The sequence below is a fragment of the Centrocercus urophasianus genome, unplaced genomic scaffold (assembly GCF_019232065.1).
Source record: "Centrocercus urophasianus isolate 14NV4802_14NV808 unplaced genomic scaffold, USGS_Curo_1.0 seq_31, whole genome shotgun sequence".
Lineage (NCBI taxonomy): Eukaryota > Metazoa > Chordata > Aves > Galliformes > Phasianidae > Centrocercus > Centrocercus urophasianus.
Window position 1 is genome coordinate 9,080,800 of NW_024884878.1, and position 20,059 is coordinate 9,100,858.

At 43.1% G+C, this 20,059-nt stretch overlaps 1 protein-coding gene across 9 annotated transcripts in view; it reads left to right on the top strand.

The window, feature by feature from the left end:
- Positions 1–20,059, top strand: part of BDP1 (B double prime 1, subunit of RNA polymerase III transcription initiation factor IIIB) — a 64,209-nt gene that overhangs the window by 682 nt on the left and 43,468 nt on the right. For 5 of the 9 annotated variants that reach the window (XM_042829367.1, XM_042829369.1, XM_042829368.1 and 2 more), the window contains exons 2-6: positions 2,365–2,908; positions 3,557–3,666; positions 15,359–15,418; positions 15,783–15,923; positions 16,783–16,916. In XM_042829367.1, the coding sequence (XP_042685301.1) occupies positions 2,365–2,908; positions 3,557–3,666; positions 15,359–15,418; positions 15,783–15,923; positions 16,783–16,916 (989 nt within the window). Of the gene's footprint in view, positions 1–147; positions 196–2,364; positions 2,909–3,556; positions 3,667–15,358; positions 15,419–15,782; positions 15,924–16,782; positions 16,917–20,059 lie in introns of those variants that run through there. The other 4 variants (XM_042829373.1, XM_042829372.1, XM_042829371.1 and 1 more) reach the window with 2 other exon arrangements.

Consider the following 20,059-nt stretch of genomic DNA (forward strand, 5'->3'; position numbering starts at 1 on the left):
TTTTTTTTTTTTTTTTTTTTTTTTTTTTTTTTTTTTTTTTTTTTTTACAATTTCTGTTTGCTTTGCCTATAAACACAGGTATTTAGCTAGGCTAGGCTTCCAGAATTCAGACAGTGGGAGAAGGGAGTGTCCAGCTGCAAGTATTAGGAGACCGAGGGGAATTTTCAGTCCTCGGAGCAGGCAGTAAATGCTCAGGTGAGAGCTGCTGCCTTATTTCCTACATTTGCTCTTCCTACTCTCCCTAAATTACACTGAATTCTTCTGTTTGGTTCTGAAGGCCTCTGCTAAGCAAATAGGAGAGGGCAGCCCCAGGGATTTACTGCAGTGTAGGCAGTTATTAGCTTCTTGGAAAGCTGTTTCTGTAGATGATGCATTTTAAAGATTGGCTGCCTCTGAAGATAAAAGGATATGTACTCAGTTTGATTCAAGTTTTGAGAATTGATGGAATGCAGCAGAAAGAAGGTTTTTGTGCTCTGCAGAAAAATTAATGGCAAATATGGGTATCTTACTTATTTTCCTGCCCCACCCAAAGTGTTCTGCACTAGCCTCTTCAACCTGTACCTGTACTACTTTTTCTTTGTCTTCTAACCTGTGATTTGGCTTTGGTGATTATCAGGGAAATGAAATTCCCTGATCTTAAGATGAAAAGTTCTTTTTAATGTGGTCTCTGCTAATACTGTGAGCTGACTTCAGTAGGCATCTCAGCCCCACAACAGCTGAGAGAAAATTGGAAAGGTAACAGAGCAAAAATGCGTGGGCAAGATAAAGATACTTCAGTATGTGAAGCAGGAACTACAGCTGCAACTAAAGCAAACCAAGGAGTTCATTCACTTCTTCTCTCTTGACAGTCTTCTCCAGGAAAGCAGGGCCATCACACATAATGGTTACTTGGGAAGATGAACAGATTCACCTTGAACATTCTTCCTGCTTTCTTCCTTTCATCAGCTTCTTCCTCTGAATCCAACATCACAGGATATAGGACATCTTTTTGGCTACTTTGGGTCAGCTCTCCTGGCCGTGTTTCCTCCCAGACTCTTACACATCCCTACCTCTGCTGGCAAGGCAGCATAAGAAGCAGCAAAAGCCTGGAATGTGGGCAAATACCAGTTAGCAACCATTGAAACTTGATGCATTATTGATGGTTTTTCACCACAAACCCAAAACGTAGCAACATATGTGCTGCTGTGGGGACAGTTAACTCTGTCCCACTCGAAGCCAGCACAGATAAGTTATATTTAACTATGGGAAATCTACTATGGTACTCTAAGGAAAGTGTATGTAAGCCACAGGTAATGTGGAGATCAGAGAATTTTTTTGCCCCTGTTCCATGCTGTGCAATCACTGGAGGACACTGGATTGAGTTTACCAGGTCTCATTTAAAACACAAACAGTATATGGTGAAGTTGCTCAGCTCCTATTGAAAGATGTGTACTAAATGCTGAGAGATTATTTGGAGAAGTTTTGCTTTTTTTTTTCTTTTTTTTAATTTATGCCTCCATTTGCTTCTGAATACTTTGGGAGTTGGGTAATTAAACCATAGGTGTGGTCAGTGGTTCAGAAACAAGAAATATGTGTGAAGTTAAAAAGCTCTTTGTGACTCAGTTGTAATTCTGCTGCAGTTTTACTGTGAGAAGCAGCCAAGGAGATGAATACTAGAACTGTTTAAGGTAATAATGATGAACAATTTTGCTTACACTTGGAAAATTCTTTCTATGTAGGAGATTAAAACAGTACCTTAATAAGGAAGTTTCCAAGGAAGGCTAGAAGATGTTGTCCCCTGAAGTACATTTTCTTATGTGTTCAGTGAATAAGCAGCCAGTTTCACTCCTGAAATTTTTCGTGCTCTTAAAAAAACAAACAAACAAACAAACAAAAAAACCAACATCACAGGTTAGATTTTACCTATTGTATTAGAGGAATGCATGGATTCCAGTGAAAAATCATAAGGCTACTTGTGCATACCTTTGTTAAAATGTTTTTAACATGTAACGCGTTGTGTGCAGTACTTTTACGTATGTTTGTTAACTTCATCATACCATGAAATATCATATTCTAATAAAAGGGTTAGAGCCTCGCAAAAGAGGAATGTATGGATTTGACATTGTTGGTCAACTACTCTGTAGCATTAGTACTTAGTATTTGAAAATAGGCTATTTCTCATATCTGATTAGTTTGAGGCAGTGACAGGCATTGGATAGTTCATTTGTGGCTTCTTGTATACAGCTGAATTTTTCTGTGTTTATTACTATTCTATTTACTATTTATTTCTGTGTTTATACTCTTTGGTGCATTAGCTGTTCTGATAGCAAGTGTTGTAAATCTGTCACTGTAGAGTATTTCAGACTAATCTCTTACATTTTCTAGTGATGAGAAGACTAACAGCTCAAGTGATGCTGGAGAAGCCAGTAAACCTACAGACGTGCCTACACAGAGAAGAAAACGGATTTCCACTATGCCCAATCTTGTCAAACCCAGAGCTGGGCCTTCATCTGATCTGCACACTGCATCAAAGCCACAAAGGCGAGCATCACAGGTTCCTGATGGCAGTGCTTCGCTTCAGAAGGATTCTCCTCCATCAGAGACAAGTCATGTTGAAAGCTCTTCAAAGTCTCCCATGCTACCTGAAAAGAAAACACCTGTGCCACAAGTGCCACAGTTTTCCCCACTAAAAAAATCAATGAACAAAGAGCAAAGTGTAGCTCCTCAAAAAAATGACGATACCTTGAAGAACATACCCTCCCCTCTTAAGGAGAGGCCAACACAGGAAACATCAGTGGCACAGGAGGAAAAGCTACCTCCAAAACCATCTCCTGTGAAAGAGAAACGAATATGTTCTGACCGTGAAAGGATCCTCAAAGCTCGGAAGTTAAGAGAAATGCTTAAAGAAGAGCTGAAGAAAGAACGGATGGTAGGCTTCTACCTTGAGCAGTGCTGATTTATGAAGGGTCTGCCCTTCATGAAAGGTGTTATCTACCCAACGTTATCATTACTTCTTTGTAGTAGTGTTTCCTGACAATAATCGTACTGCTAATACTTCATGATATGTCAATAGCCCTGTGGGGATTTAATTTATAAGCAGTAGCAATGCTGTGTTCCCTCATTATATAGATGTCATGAGAAATTAGGTATCTTTACTTTTCATTACGCTTAACCTTTTTAAGTGTGAGAGCATGCTACTGTATCATCACTAGCATGTGAGTTTTCACAGCTGAAAATACTGTGGTGAAGTGTGCTGTAAAAAAAAAAAAACAAAAAAAACTTGGGATTTGGGATTTCTTGCATCTCCTAGACCTTTGCTGACTGAGTTATGTGACTTAGCTTTGCCAAGTGTTGAATATGTCTGAGAGGGTGAATTTCTTATGGTCCCTTTGATAAATATACACTTTATCATAAACTTACCAGTTCAGTGTGAACGCAAACAAAAAAAGTAACCTCCAAATTCCACCAACAAAAGAACAAACTTCACTTAACTACAATATGTAATAAGCAAATAATAATATTTATGAAATAAAAAGTACTTCCTGGTTGAAATTAATTGTTTTTTGCTTTTATACAGAAACAACTTAAACACAGGCCTCCAATAATTGAAGGGTGTTCTCCGCCAGATCGCACTAAAATGACCATGAGAGACTTGATATACTATCTACCAGAAAACAATCCCATGAAGTAAGTGTGGCTTTTTTCCTTCTCCTTGGGTTAAATGACTTTTTTTTTTTATTTCTGCCAATTTAGTGACTGTGAGGAGAATTCCCAAATCTGGCGCGTTAGCACGGATGCAGTATTATTATAATGATAACAAAAGCTTCTAAACACTTTTATGTCTACTCAGTCTTTGTACAGAAATTTTGTATAAAAATGAAAAGGAAACTTAACATACATGTTGAATTGTAAAATCTTTCCCCACAGATCCTCTCTGTAGAGATGCACAGTAATAGTAAGTTGGTCTTTGCTACATAGGCTCTGTTAAATTTATTACTAGAAGTTATGAATCACTGCAAAATCTAGTGGACTTTGGGAATGAGCATTTCTCTTCCTAGGTTGAGGTTTCTCTTCCTTAACAACAGTCGCCATAAGTACAGCTATCTGAGTCCTGTTATTCCTTCCTCTCTATGTTCACGAACCCTGAGAATTCAGCACAGCCTCAGAGCCTCCTGTCATGCATGTGCATCTCTTACTCCCTGGCTCATTCAGCTGGATGTCTGCTGTAGAACAGATTCATGCACTCACATACTAATATACAAATATTCCTGCAACAACAGAGCTGTTAAATTTGAGCTCTCAGACTGCCTGATGTCCATGCCTGAATGGATCGTGGAGCTTTACCACGCTACTTGTACATACAGGCTTTTGCATGCAAAGTTATATGTTTTGCTCATGAAGAAGCAAAATAGCTTCTGACAGGTTCTTGGTGATACCAGGGGAAGTGTTCACAGGCAGGCCAATAGTCACATACAGGAAGAGGAGTGGAACTCACCCGGCTGGTGAAGAGGCTCTCCAGCTATACAGCACTGCTTCCCAGGAAGCAGCCCAGGTCCAAGAGGTGCCCTCCCTTCTGTAGCTGATGCTTATATGAGCACAAGGGGGCTCCACCCTGGATCAGCCTCTTCTGCTCACATGGGGAAACAATGTGCAAACAACTTGTCTATAATCTCTAGTCCATCTACAGCCCTTCTCCAGGTACTCAATCACCAGTTCAAGCTGTGACCTGACATTGAGCTGGGCAGAGAAAAAAATGGATGAGGTTTAACAACAGCAAGTGTAGAGTCTTGCATCTGGGGAGGAATAATTGCATGCACCAGTACAGGTTGGGGGATGAGCTGCTGGAGGGGAGCTCTGCGGAGAGGGACCTGGGTGTCCTGGTGGACGACAGGTCGGCCATGAGCCAGCAGTGTGCCCTTGTGGCCAAGAGGGCCAATGGCATCCTGGGGTGCATTAAAAAGAGAGTGTCCAGCAGGTCGAGGGAGGTGATCCTCCCCCTCTGCTCTGCCCTGGTGAGGCCTCATCTGGAGTACTGCGTCCAGTTCTGGGCTCCCCAGTACAAAACAGACATGGACCTCTTGGAAAGAGTCCAGCGGAGGGCCACAAAGGTGGTGAGGGGCCTGGAGCATCTCTGCTATGAGGAAAGGCTGAGTGAACTGGGTCTGTTCAGCCTGGAGAAAAGAAGGCTGAGAGGGGACCTGATCCAGGTCTATCAGTATCTGAGGTGTGGGGGGCAGAATGGTGAGGCTGGACTCTTTTCAGTGGTGAGTGGAGACAGGACAAGGGGAAACGGCCGGAAACTGCAGCATAGGAAGTTCTGCACCAATGTGCGAAGGAACTTCTGTACAGTGAGGTGAGGAGCACTGGAACAGGCTGCAGGGAGGGGGGGGAGTCTCCTGCTCTGGAGATGTTCAAGACCTGCCTGGATGCCGACCTGTGCGACCTGCTGTAGGGAACCTGCTTTGGCAGGGGGTTGGACTCGATGAGCTCTGGAGGTCCCTTCCAACCCCTACAATTCTGTCATTCTGTAATTCCCCTCGAGCTGAATAAGCCACGACCTAGTCTCTGTAATTGCTGACAGGTAGGTCTGCATACATCTTGCCTTTCTAGCTGTTTGAACTAAGACCTGTACTGCCTCCACTAACTGGTATACAAACCTCTCTTATCTGCTAACCTGTCTGGATTCTGGTAACTCGACCTGCTGGTGCAGTGAAAGGCAGCCTCTTCTGTGGTAGCTGAGTTATAGATCTTGTGGCAGAGAGATCATATAGAGCAACCTCTCTGCCATAGGAAGGGATGTATTCCATTAGGTAAGATTGCTCTAAGCCCCATCCAGCCTAGCCTTGAACAGTTCCAGTGATGAAGTGTCAGAACTCCTGTTCCTCTATCTAATCACCCTTGTAGTAAAAAGTTTCTTAACATCAATGTCTGTCTACTCCTTTTTTAGTTTAAAATCATTCCCACTTGTCCTGTCACTATCTACCCATGTTGATTTCCCTCCTGTTCATAAGCTCCCTTTAAGACCTTTACCAGCCTGAAAAACCTCATCTCTGACGTGCAGAATCAAACTCTGTAACCCAAACAAGATTCCAAAGCAGATACGGTTTGTTCAGTGCTGCGCAGACACTGGGTGCAAGGCGGATAGATCCGCCTGACTTGCACAGTGTCAGTAAAAATCCTGCTACAGATATAGGCCAAACTAATGCATAATCAATAGTTTTCCCAGAATTTGGGTCCATTTTCATTACACCTCTGAGAGTTGTTAGCATGCAGACCCTCCCCTCTTGCCGTGCACAGTGGGTCGAAGATCATCTAATCACCTCCCTGCCAGATGTCCTCGGGCTGTTCTCAAACCTTATCTTTACGGCCTTCATCCCTCACTGTCCCAGACCCAGTGTCTGCCATCCTTCATTTTCTAACAAGCTCTACATTCTTTTTTCTATAAACTAACTATTCCGCTTTATCCCCTTATTCTTAGTCATTGTGAAGCCTTCTTGTCTTTTTACTTTCACTTATGGGGCACTTCTCACCTTCAGTTCCCCCTTTTCTTTAATCTAGCAGGATTTCCACCTGCTAGATTACTCCTTCTTAACATGTGAAATAAGTCCCGCTTTCCACCTTTTACTTTACTCAAGTCTCTTCCATAGCTCATACTCCCTTCTAGTATTCCAGCACAGGCAGATAGAGCACCTCATTACCACACAGATAAGGCTCACCAGTAGTACCAGTATGATGTATGCCAAGAAAAACCTTAACTATCCTAGATTCAGTAACAAGCTAGCAAGTGAGCCCCATAGATTTATTTCCCAGTGTTATCAATGCTTGTCCTATGCAGGACTTTTGTTTGCCCCCACGTTTTCCTTAAGTCTGTTTCAATTCTGAGATCCTTATTTATGTAAGCACAGCAACTCTAATTTATTCTTTTGCATACCCCTCTTTCTTTAGCTGTTAATAGATCTAATGCCATCCTGTTTTGGAGTACCACTTTGGACAAAAAGGATACCTCCTCTTGGATTGCTCGTAATGCATTTGTTGTGGCATTTTCTACTATTTCTAGAGTTGCAGCGATATTCACTACAGCCTTTTCCAGCTAAGACCAGGATAAGGGCTTGGTACCTTGTATTATTCCTTACCAATTGGTTATTTACTCTTTCAACCCTCCTTGGATTTTGATATTGTCTATAAATAGTTCTCTCTATGCCTGGTGGGAGTTTGAGCTCTCCCATCTCTGCCCAGCCACCAGAAATCTTTACCCAAACAACACCTGCTCATCATATTACTTCCATTATGATATTCATGCATACTAATGAGAGTATTATTACTTTCCTTAACAGCAGCCTCTGTTAAATATAGAAATGTAAGGTTGATCCAAATAGAAGGGAGAAGAGTGAGAATCATATGTTTAACAATAAGAAATGAATGTAATACAAAATATAGTACTACTGCAACCAAAATACAAAATGTAACAGCACACAACATCAACTTGCTACAGACACCATACTGTGTACACTGAGATAAAGCAAATTAGTGACTGGCTCTTCTTTTCGAGTTTAGCTTTCAATGCTGTACTTTCCTTAACAGACCAAGTAGTTCCTCAGCATCTTGGAATAACCTTGTGTAACAATAGTTTAGTTACCCCACATGGCTTAATAGTTCTACAGGGGAATGCCTCTGGCCACTGTAAAAAGGTATCAGTACCAACATACAGTGACTTCCTGCCTTTTCTTGGGAGTTTGAGAAGTCAGTTTCTCATTGTTAGCTTCCCTTCTAAATCATTAATTAGATTCCTATCCTCTCTAGAGTATTTTACAGGTTCTTACTCAGGTTCAGAGATTTTAAGTTTACTGCCTGGAATTAAAGCCTTCCCTAACTACCTGTTTTGCCACTTGACCCATCATCATCTTATTTCCAGTTTCCTGTACAGTGTTACCTTTCTGATGTACTTTACAATGTATAGCAGCACGCTCTTTGGTAGATTTACATCATGCTGTTTTCCTTGTGTATGCAATCCTCGCTCTTTTCAGATGGTGCTATGTGTGTGTAGCATCCCAAATACATAATTAGCATCTGTCCATATAATTAAGGCTCTTGTCCAGGCAGCTATTTCAGCCTTTTGAGGGAAAGTCCCCTCATGTAATGGTTGTGCTTTGATTACCTTGTCAGCAGCGGCTACTGCATATCTTGCCTTATGGTTTCCTTGTCTCACAAAACTGCTACCGTCGGTAAACCAGGTGTCTTCTGAGGGTTTGTCCTTCAGGTCCGATCGGGTGGAATATACAGCTTCAGTTGTTTCAGAGCTGTCATGAAATACTGGTCCTCCAGGAGTTCTGCTAAGGAAAGATACTGGGTTGATGATATTAGTTACAATTAATTCTACGTCATCCTGCTCTACCACGATGGCCTGGGATTTCAGGAACCTTTGGGGTGAGAGCCAGTGCCCCCCTTTTGCCTCCAATACATTAGACACTGTATGAGTTATTAAAACTGTTACTCTTTGGCCTAGCATGGCTTTACTGGCTTCTCAAACATTAAGTTATAGCCATCACCCTCAAGCACCCCGGCCATCCCCTACTTCATCAAGCCGTTTGGAGAAGTGTGCCACTGCCCTTTGACGGGTCCAAGGTTCTGGACAAGGATCCCCAGGGCTATTCCTTGTTTTTTCTTTTCTTTTTTTTTTTATGTGAGCTGGTAGCCCCAAAGTAGAGCCTTCATGAGTTCTTGTTTCAGCTGAGGGAATGCCCTCCTTACCTCCCCATTTCATATAGCAGTCTGTAGCTGTGTATCCACAGTTGACACAATCCTGTCATTCCTGGGAACCTATGGAGTTCCTTGGCGGTTTGTGGCTCAGGGGTTTGGCAGATGGCTTCTTTCCTGATAGTCCTTAAGGTTTCAAGTCCAGCTGTAATCTCATATCCCAAATATGTTACTTGCTACTGAGTTATTTGTGCTTTCTATTGAGAAACTTGATAATCATTTAAACCAAGAAATTCAGCAAACTCACAGTCCGTTGCACTCAGTCCTCTTTGTTTCTGGGACATCCACGTACTGCAGTAAGGTTCCACCCTGCAATGGAGGAACCCAAGTCTAAGGTTCATGAGTTGACCACTTTTCGAAAATCATTGAGCTGTTCTCACAACCCTGGGTAACACTGTTCAGATTAATCCACTCTTTATCCCCTAGCTGCAATTTAACCAGTAGATCTGCTAGGATAAACTTCCCAGATTCCCATCCTTCAGCTTTGCAAACAGAGACAGTTCCCTCTTTCTCTACAGTTTGCACAGTTTTAGTTCCAGTGGGACAGAGTCCTCCTGGACTCTTCCAGCCTCCCCCTCCCACCTCTGAGTGGATCTCTGGGTCCTACAGCCCTATTCTAGTGCCACAACAGTAGCAGCTGCTGTTATTCCCAGTTTCCTTACTATCTCTTTTTCTCAGTTTTTTGTTTTTTGGTTTTTTTTCCTTTTTGTTTCTGTTTTGTTTTTCCTTCACATCACTCACCTCTCTTTGGTCCTGACATCCCAGTCACACCCTGCTCATTTTTGCCTTCCTCAGCCTGTGTTCTTCACAAACTTTTCACTTTCCAAACTCCCTTCGTTACATAAACTACCAACATTCATATTTTTACCTTCTCCTCTCCAGAGGCTTACAGTGCTAACACTGGGATTTTGGGTTTCCTAGATCTCTGGAGGGACTGTTCTTGCTTTCAGTGCCCTATCCTCTCCACCTGCCCCTTTCCAAGTAATGCTGTTCACAGCAGCAGTCTCCATCCCTGGCTTGCTCTCTCGCAACACGTTCTGCTTGCGAGGGAATGATGTGGGGGGGGGGGTTCTCTCATGCCAGCACAGAAAAGCTCACTTTGTCTTTAAACCTTTTTCCTGTGTACCCTCAGTTACACTTCCACATATCCTCAATTGTACTTCCATATACCATGAACAATTACACTTTGTTATATCATCAAAACAGTTTGTCCCATTCCCTTCAAACTCTACAAATCAAACCATGCAGTTCTTCACTTTCCATAAACACCCTTAATACCATATAACTTCCCCCTAACAATCCATATTGTTTGGATATAACCACCTCGCCACAGAACCAGCACTGATTGACCCACCTCCCTCACACACCTGCTTGCAAGCAGAAAACAATATTACACAAACAAGTTGGCATTCATTCTCCAATGGAACAGGCATCTCTCTATGGATTTATCATCCCCATTCATAAATGCATACAAAAACGTAAAGACAGACAGACAGACAACGATCACTGTTAAACTCTGCACTCACACAGCAGCTGTGCTGTGTCTCAAGTACTCAACACATTTGCTTGCAATCACACACAATGTTGGCTTTCAGAGCCCCAGACTCCTTTCGAGTGTTTTGATAGCAATTACTCAAATACACGATACTGAACACTTACAACAGGTGGGCATAAGGGCATAACAGTACAATCTATGATATCCAATATTATGGCCACAAGAATCCAAGTAGTCATTTAACAAAATATCTGCTGTACCAATATGCATACGACTTACAGGTCCCCTTTGTAGGAACCCCTCAAGGAGTTTTCTTACCCCAGCCAGCAACCCCAACCTGTGAGCTCACTTGCCCAGGGGCAGCACCAATGGCTATACCCACCGTAGGACATCTCCATATGGCTCACGGGTTCCCCTCATTCCATACACATACCTGATCCACCAATGGATGGTCCTTGTCTGCTCTCGCAGTGATCGGATGAGGAAGGGGAGTCCTTCTGAGAAATCTCGGGGCGCGCCAAAGGCATCTCCTGTCTCAGCTGGTCCTGCAGCCGAGCAGAGGTTGTCCCGTCTGGGGTCCAAATTGATGTGCAGAATCAAACTCTGTAACCCAAATAAGATTACAAAATAGGTACAGTTCAGTGCTGCGCAGACACCGGCTGCAAGTGGGATAGATCTGCCTAACTTGCACACCGTCAGTAAAAATCGTGCCACAGATATAGGCCGAACAAATACACAATAGTTTTCCCCAGGAAATGTAATGAATCTGTAGATTCATTACACCCCTGAGAGTTCATTAGCATGCAGACCCTCCCCTCTTGCCGTGCACAGTGGGTCGTGGGATAAAGATTTGTCATCTTCCTCCCGAAGGTTTCTGACCTTTCTCGCTGTAAACTTCTGGCCTTTCGGGGGGGCAAACCCCCAAACCGGTTTCTTCTTGCCCTGTGGACATCTAATCACCTCCCTGCCAGATGTCCTCGGGCTGTTCTCAAACCTTATCTTTACGGCCTTCATCCCTCACTGTCCCAGACCCACTATCTGCCATCCCTTATTTTCTAACAAGCTCTACATTCTTGCTTCTATAAACTATCTCTAACTATTCCCCTTCACCCCAATTATTTTCAGTCACTGTGAAGCCTTCTTGTCTTTTTACTTTCACTTATGGGACCCTTCTCACCTTTCATCTCTGTTTTCCTTCATAGGAGAAGTGCTTCAGCCCTCTGATGTTTGTTGCTCTCCTCTGGATGTGCTTTAACTGTTAGGTCTTTGTCTCTTGTGCTGGGGGGCTCCAGAGCTGAACAAATTGCTCTCACAAGAGCGGAGTAGGGGGGAGAATCACCTCCCTTAACCTGCAGGCCATATTTTTCATGGGCTGGTTGAGATTCTCTGATCCAGATGTAGGAGCTTGCACTTGGCTTTCTTGAGCTTCATGATGTTCAACTGGAGATTGAATAAACTGTGGTGATGATGTGGGAAGGATCAGTCATTAGATGTAATGACTGGCAGTCTGCTTACAGCCCTTTCATCCTTCTCTTACTCCAGTCGCATCCATTTCACCATGCTTATACCATACTCGTCCATCATGATCCCTGATTTTCCCTCCTGTGGGCACATCTCTTAAATATATCACAGTAAGTTTACGTAGTTGCACAACCTTCTTCTGAGTGCATTGTGTTATAGACAGTCACACAGAACCCTCTCAAATATCCCAAAGATTCTTATCAATTATGAAGTTTATGTTGACCTTCAGTCCTGTGCCTGAGTACTTCCTTTAAAGACCCATCAATTAGTAGCAGAAAAGTTTTGATTTGTTATTGTCTATTATTACCTGCTCATTAATGTTTATGTGCCTATGTCTTTTATTTACCCCTTCCCTTGCTAAATTTTCTTTTGCACTGAATAGTCCTTAAGCAGATAATGAACCAGATGCTCTCTATTCCTTTACTATGGATATGATAACCTGCCTCTGATGGGGTTTAATCCAGCAGATGATCGAAGAACCACGCAGTCATTTGTTCATTCCTCCACATTCTCAGTGGGATGGGGGAGAGAATTGAGAAAACCAAACCCCTTGTGTGTTGATATAAAACTATTTACTAAGATAAAGAAAAGGGTAGTAATTATGACATGTTATATATGTATGAATGCATATAACAGTGATGCTTGTATATAACAAGCAATTGCTTACCAGTCCCTGACTGATGCCCAGCGCTAGCTGAGCAGCAGAAGAAAAAATGAGGTGAACTCCCATCCTCTTTAGAACTCCCTCTGCTTGATGTGATATGGTATGGAATATTCCTTTGGCCAATTTACATCAGCTCTTCCAATTCTTCGTGGGCCCTTCACTGTGAATGGCCTTGGTTCTGTACAACGCTGCTTAGCACGCAGCTGTAAGCACCTGTGTATAATCAACATTGTTTTTCTCCCAGAACCAAAACACAGCATCATATCATACACTGTAGAAAATATTCTGTCCTAGCTGAAGCAAGATTGTTTTGAAATTTGGCTGATACACACTATCTTAGCTGTATTCAGTTAAATGTTATGTCAGCTGGTACCCTGAAGTAGTTGTTTGAGCAAGCAAGGAGCTGTTTGTTAAACTGAGAGATGAGAAGAACTGAACAAGCAGTGGAAGTGGGAATGTGTAGCCTGAGAATAATGCAGTGATTCTGTCTGTAAATGTGGAGATGGGTTCAGGAAAACCAAGGAGCAGATGAACTGAACTTTGCAAGAGATATGGAAAGTAACAAGGACAGGTTCTATAGGTGCACTGGTCAGAAGAGGGAGGCCAGGAAGAGTGCACCTCCTCCAGTAATTGATTAGGAAGAAATCCAGCAACAGCCGTGGGGAAGGCTGAGATGCTCAACAAGTTATTTGCCTTATTCTTCACTGGCAGTCAGGAGTCCCACATATCTCATATCCCTGAACCTCCCTGTAAGCAAAGAACAGGTTTGAGACCTGATGAGACTGAACACAAATGAGTCCATCCGGCTGGACAGTGTGCATCCTTAGCGTGGTTTCCAATGCACTCTGCATCATATTTGACAAATCATGGGTGTCAGGTGAAATCCCAAGCGACTGGAAATAAAAGAAACATCACTTCTATTTTTAAGAAAGGGAGAAAGGAAGAGTTGGGGAGCTACAGCCTTCACTTCTGTGCCTGGTAAGATCATGGAACAGATCCTTCTGGAAGCTGTGTTGATGCTCATGGAAAACAAGGAAGTAATTTGACACAGTGCGGATGGATTCACCAAAGGCAGATGGTGTTTGACTAATGTGGTGGCCTCATATGTTGCAGTAACAGCATTAGTAGACAAAGGAAGACTGACTTATCATCTGTCTGGACTTACACAAGGTCTTTGATGTGATCCCACACCTGTGTTCTTATTTCTGAATTGGAAAAATGTAGATTTGAAAAAGGTGGACTGTTTGGTGGATAAGGAATTGGTTGGATGGTAGCAGCAGGAGAGTGTTAGTGCTTCAGTGTTCCACAAAACGGCTGGTCATGAACGGTGTCCCTCAGGGCTCCGTACTGGGACTGGTGTTCTTCAGCATCTTTATCAGTGATCTCAGTGATGCAGATAGTGGGAAGTGCACCCTCAGCTAGTCTGGCGATGACACTAGGCTGAGTGGTGCAGTTGATCCTGTGCAGGGACTGCCGTTTGGAGTGGCCCGAACAAGGTCAAGGAGTGGGTCCACATGGATGTAATGAGATTCAACAAAGCAAAGTGTTGCGCTTGGTTGGGGCAGTCCTTTATATGTGCACAGAATGGGAGAAGAATCACAGAATGGGGTAGGTTGGAAGGGACTTCGAAGTTCCCACCCCCTGCTGTGGACAGGGTTACCACCCACTAGGTCAGGCTGCTTTGGGCCCCATACAAACTGGCCATGAACATCAGCAGGAATGGGACATCCACAGCTTCTCGAGGCAGCTTGTGCCTTACCGCTCTCTGAGTAAAGAATCTACGTATAACATCTAACCCACATCTTCCCTCTTCTAGTTTAAAACTACTCCCCCTTGTTCTATCAGTATCAGACCATGTAAAAAGTCTCTCTCTCCTGCTTATAACTTCTCTTGAAGCATTGGAAGACTGCATTGAGGCATCCTTGGTACCTTCTCTTTCCAAGGTAAAAAAGCCCAGTCTTCTCAGCCTTTCTTCATAAGAGAGTTTCTCTAGGCCTCTGGTAAACTTCATGGTCTCTTGGACCTGCTCCACATCTTTCTTGTGCTGGGCTTCACTGGACACAGTACTACAGATGGGGCCTCAGTAGGGCAGAGTAGGAGGAGACAATCACCTTTCTCACTTTCTGGCCACGCATATTTGGATACAGCCCAGGGTGCAGTTGGCTGCAAGTGCTGTGGCTGGCTCACACCCAGCTTCTCATCTACCAGGAGCCCCAAAAGTTCTGAGAGCAGCCCTGAGGAGAAGTGCTCGGGCATTCTGGTGGATGAAAAGCTTAACATCAGCCAGGATTGTGTGCCCCCCCAGCATTTTATGACAGTATCTGGTATGTAGTATAAAATGTGCAGTGCTGAAGATGTAAATTGTTATGTTTGATAACATTGCAGAAAATTACATAAAAATATGGTGCTTACTGAAGGGGGACCAGTTTCACAAATGAACTGTGTTTTTACTTTCAAACTTGTCAGCTATTGCAAAGTAGAGATGCTCATGTGGAGTGCTTTGCTGTACTATCATATTCCAGCTTGTTATGTAAAGCAGCACGTACTTATATCTCACTGACTGATGGTCCACTTTCCATCTTCAGTTTCCTGTGATAAGGTAATCTGCACTTCCTATTAAATGCTTTGTTAAAATTATTTCACAGTGAATCAGGTGTTGATCATTTATTATAGTCTCGTGGATTACTGTGTGAAATCTACTGTCTTGCCCTTCAGCAATTGATGCTGATAGAAAAAAAAAAACAACAAGCAACAGAAAAACCACAGAAAATTCATTCAGCAATGATGACTGTTCAATTAGACCAAGTTCAGATATGATAAAAATAATTGAAAAAAAGAGTTTGTTCTGTTGCTTTTCTGTGTGTTATCCAGTGAAAGTGGGTTTGAGGGAGCAAAGCAGAAATATATCTGTTCAAACTTGTATCTCTAACTCTTAAAAATTCTAGGTCTTCGTTAGCAGAAGAAAAGAGAACAGAAAAAAGTTCTGCACTGCATCAAATGAAAGAGTAAGTCTTGGAGATAAAGGTACTTAGAGTAAAAAAAAAGAAGTTCTGATGTTGGAAAACAGCATGTTTAAATGTAGTAATATTAATAATGTTAAATCTTCCTTTACTGCTTCAATATCGTAGCCCTTATTTAAAACAATCTGTGAGAGTGTTGTATAAAAGAGCCTCTTGCTTTTCATATTACAGTTTTGGACTTGTCCATCACATAACAGAATGAAAAGCAGATTTCAGAGTGTGTATCAGCCAACTTGTTTCTAGGTTGCATTGTTAAGTGGTTAATTAAATTGTTGAGCATTTGGCATATAGAGCAACAATTTGGTGGAGTGCTACCACAAGTAATATTTTTTGCCCTGTAATACTGTAGACAGGAAGAAAAAAGTACTCCTGATCATGAAGAGGAAGATGATGAGGAGGCAGAGAATGGGGAGGAAAGTCAGGATGGCCCACTTCTAGTTCCTCGTGTGAAAGTAGCAGAAGATGGTTCAATTATACTGGATGAAGAGAGGTGAGTTCTGTGTTTGACTCATTGTCAACAGGTGCTAGATTGCTGCTTTTTTTGTAAATAGGACTGTTTGAGGGAGACACGAGTGTATGATGTGATGAGAGTTGAGCTATCCTGATTTAGAGAACAGTGCAAATTTATAGCAATAGCTCTGTCTCACTAGTGGCAAACTTTCCTGCTCTTTCTCCAAAATGTGTTTTTTGGAGGAAGGTGTCGTCCTTTGTAACAGTGCTGAATGTTAAGCTTCCAAATGTCTCCTGTTTTGTTCACTTCTTTGTTTCTCATAGTTGCAAATGTTTGTTCATTGTTCAGCCATCACTACGATTTGATTCAGCTTTGTATCTTGCATGTTGCTGCTATTCAGCTGTCAGTAACTTTTCTTAGAATGTGACATCTAGAAAACATTAGTCTTCCCAAGTATGTCTATGCATATTCCCAAAATATGTTACTGGCATGAGATTTAGGTTGAAGTACAAGCCTAGAACTAGTCTTAGAAAAAGAACTTGAAGTTTTTTGGAAAGAGGAGATACTATTGTGTGGTTTTGCAAAGCAGTTTTCTTGGATATTAAAAGGACAACCCTTTGTGGTGATTTTTAAAAGATATTTTAATTATCTGTTTTTGTACTAGATCTAAAAAAAAGGTAAACCAAACTTGCTTGCACAGTTTGAGTAGGCCACTGCTTTCTTATCACATTCTTCCATTAAAATACACAGTAATGTTATAAGTACATTATAAGTACATTGGATAATCCTGAATTCTAGCTTATGGCAGGAAAAACCTGAATAGTTGGCCTGTAAGTGTCAAATGTGTATCTTGCTAGCAGTATTGCCAGATAAGTGTCTGTTGTCTTTGCTTTTGTAGTTTAACTGTAGAAGTTCTGAGAACAAAAGGTCCCTGTGTTGTAGAAGAAAATGATCCCATCTTTGAACGTGGTTCTACAACTACATATTCCAGCTTCAGGAAAAGCTTTTATACCAAACCATGGTCAAATAAAGGTAAGTATACTTTTGGTTTCGTGTTTTGCATCAGCAGGAAAATCTGTTCTCCACCAGTGCTTTATGCTTAACAAATTTCATTCCCAGTGAAGTTTATGGATCCACTTACGTCTGACATTCCACACCTAAGTTCTTTAAAAAAAGCAGAGCTCTGATGTTGTCTGTGAAAATAAGCAAGTTTAAAGAAATCCAGTGAATTCTGAAGGATACTCATGACTTTTTCTGTTATGGAAGTTTAGATGCCATGGAAATGCTTGCCTTTTTCGGATGGGTGGTTTTGGCTTTGGTTTTCGAGATATCTGGGCTCAGTATGAACCAGGTAGCCTTTCTCAACAGTTCCTCTGCTTGGTTCTTCCAGCACAAATGGAAATAAAGATAAAGCTGTTTCTAAATGTCTGTTTCTAATGCATACAGAAGCTATGTTTTTGTGTTTGGTTTCTTTTTTTTGTTATAACTCGCTCTGTTGTATACTGATCATGGCTGACAGCACTGTGCAAGACTTCTTATAATTATATATTTTTAAATAACTTCATATGGAAAATTTAGCTTCAGAATATACTGTGCTGCTCTTGGAATATGTTATTACCCTGTTTACAGGGAATAGTAACAATGAGTTTCAGGTATTATTTGCCTGGCTCCTGTTTGAGGTTGTATTCATAATAAAAGTAATAACTGGCATTTTGAAATCAGTTAACTTTTTCTAGTTATCTACAGAACATATTTCATATTCTGCAGTCTTATAATAGTTTAGACAATTCCTTCTGTTAATAGTTGGTGTAACAAATGTTATTAGATATGCTTCAGTAAAATAACACTTAGAATCATAGAATCATAGAATCACCAAGGTTGGAAAAGACCTAAAAGATCATCCAGTCCAACCGTTCACCTATTCCCAATAGCTCCCACTAAACCATGTCCCTCAACACAACATCCAGTCTTTCCTTGAACACCCCCAGGCTCGATGACTCCACCACCTCCCTGGGCATCCATTGCAGTGCCTGACCACCCTATCTGAAAAGTAATACTTCCTCATGTCCAGCCTGAATCTCCCCTGCCGTAGCTTGAAGCCATTCCCCCTGGTCCTATCACTGATGACACGAGAGAAGAGGCCGACCCCCAGCTCATTACAACCTCCCTTCAGGCAGTCATAGAGAGCAATGAGGTCTCCCCTGAGCCTCCTCTTCTCCAGGCTGAACATTCCCAGCTCCTTCAGCCTCTCCTCATATGGCCTGTGTTCCAGACCCCTCACCAGCTTTGTTGCCCTCCTTTGAACACGTTCCAGGGCCTCAATATCTTTCTTGCAGTGAGGGGCCCAAAACTGGACACAGTACTCGAGGTGCGGCCTCACCAGTGCTGAATACAGGGGAACAATCACCTCTCTGCTCCTGCTTGCAACACTGTTTCTGATGCAAGCCAGGATGCCATTGGCCTTCTTGGCCACCTGGGCACACTGGCTCCTGTTCAGCCGAGCATCAATCAATACCCCCAGGTCCATTTCCTCTATGCAGTCCTCCAGCCACACCGCCCCAAGCCTGTAGCGTCACCTGGGGTTGTTGTGGCCGAAGTGCAGGACCCGGCATTTGGCCTTGTTGAAACTCATCCCATTGGCTTCAGCCCAGCTCTCCAGCCTGTCCAGATCCCTCTGTAGGGCCTCGCTACCCCCAGGCAGATCCACACTTCCAGCCAATTTGGTGTCATCTGCAAACTTAGTGAGGGTGCACTCGATGCCCTCATCGAGGTCATCAATAAAGATATTGAAGAGGACAGGCCCCAGCACCGACCCCTGGGGAACACCACTCACAACCGGTCGCCAGCTGGATTTGACTCCATTTACCACCACTCTCTGTGCCCGGCCCTCCAACCAGCTCCTTACCCAGCCAAGAGTGTATCCATCCAAGCCTCTGGATGCCAGCTTCTGCAGGAGAATGCTGTGGGAGACAGTGTCAAAGGCTTTGCTGAAGTCTAGGTAGACCACATCAACAGCCTTTCCCTCATCCACCAGATGGGTCACTAGATCATAGAAGGAGATCAGGTTGGTCAAGCAGGACCTGCCCTTCATGAACCCATGCTGGCTAGGCCTGATCCCCCGGTCACCCTGCACATGCCGCATGATCTCCCTCAAGATGATCTGCTCCATAACCTTCCCTGGCACCGAGGTCAGGCTAACAGGCCTGTAGTTCCCCGGATCCTCCTTACGACCTTTCTTATAAATGGGAGTCACATTGGCAAGCCTCCAGTCTTCTGGGACCTCACCAGTCAACAAGGAGCGCTGACAGATGATGGAAAGCGGCTCGGCTATCACCTCCGCCAGTTCCCTCAGCACTCTCGGGTGGATCTCATCCGGCCCCATCGACTTGTGGCAGTCCAGTTGGAGCAGTAGGTCTCTGACTGTTTCCTCCAGAATCACAGGGGGGTTAGTGTGCTCCCCAGCCGAGATTACCAGGTCAGAGAGAGGAGTATCCTGAGGATAACTGGTCTGACTTTTAAAGACAGACGTAAAGAAGGCATTCAGAACCTCTGCCTTTTCCTTATCCTCAGTAGTCACATTCCCAGCCTCATCCAGCAAAGAGTGGATATTCTCCTTTGTCCTCCTCTTACTGTTAATGTATTTATAAAAGAGTTTTTTATTCCTTTTCACGCCAGTGGCTAGGTTAAATTCAAGCTGGGCTTTTGCCTTTCTGATTTTACCTCTACACATCCTAACAACTTCCTTGTATTCATTCTGAGTGGCCTGTCCCTCTTTCCACAGGCGGTAGATTCTCTTTTTCTCCCGGAGCCTCAGGAATAGTTCCCTATTCATCCACGCCGGTCTTCTTCCCCGCCGGCTCATTTTGCAGCTCAGGGGGACTGCCTGCTCCTGCGCCCTTAAGACTTCCTTCTTGAAGAGCAACCAGCTCTCTTGGACCCCTTTACTCGCTAAGACTGAATGCCAGGGGACTCCCCCTATTAGTCCCTTGAACAATTCAAAGTCCGCCCTCCTGAAGTCCAAGGTAGCAGTTTTACTATTCCCCCTCCAGGCTCCACCATGAATCACGAAGTCTATCATTTCATGATCACTCTGCCCAAGACAGCCTCCAACCTCCACATCTCCCACCAAACCTTCCCTGTTTGTGAACAGCAGGTCTAGTGGGGCAGTTCCTCTC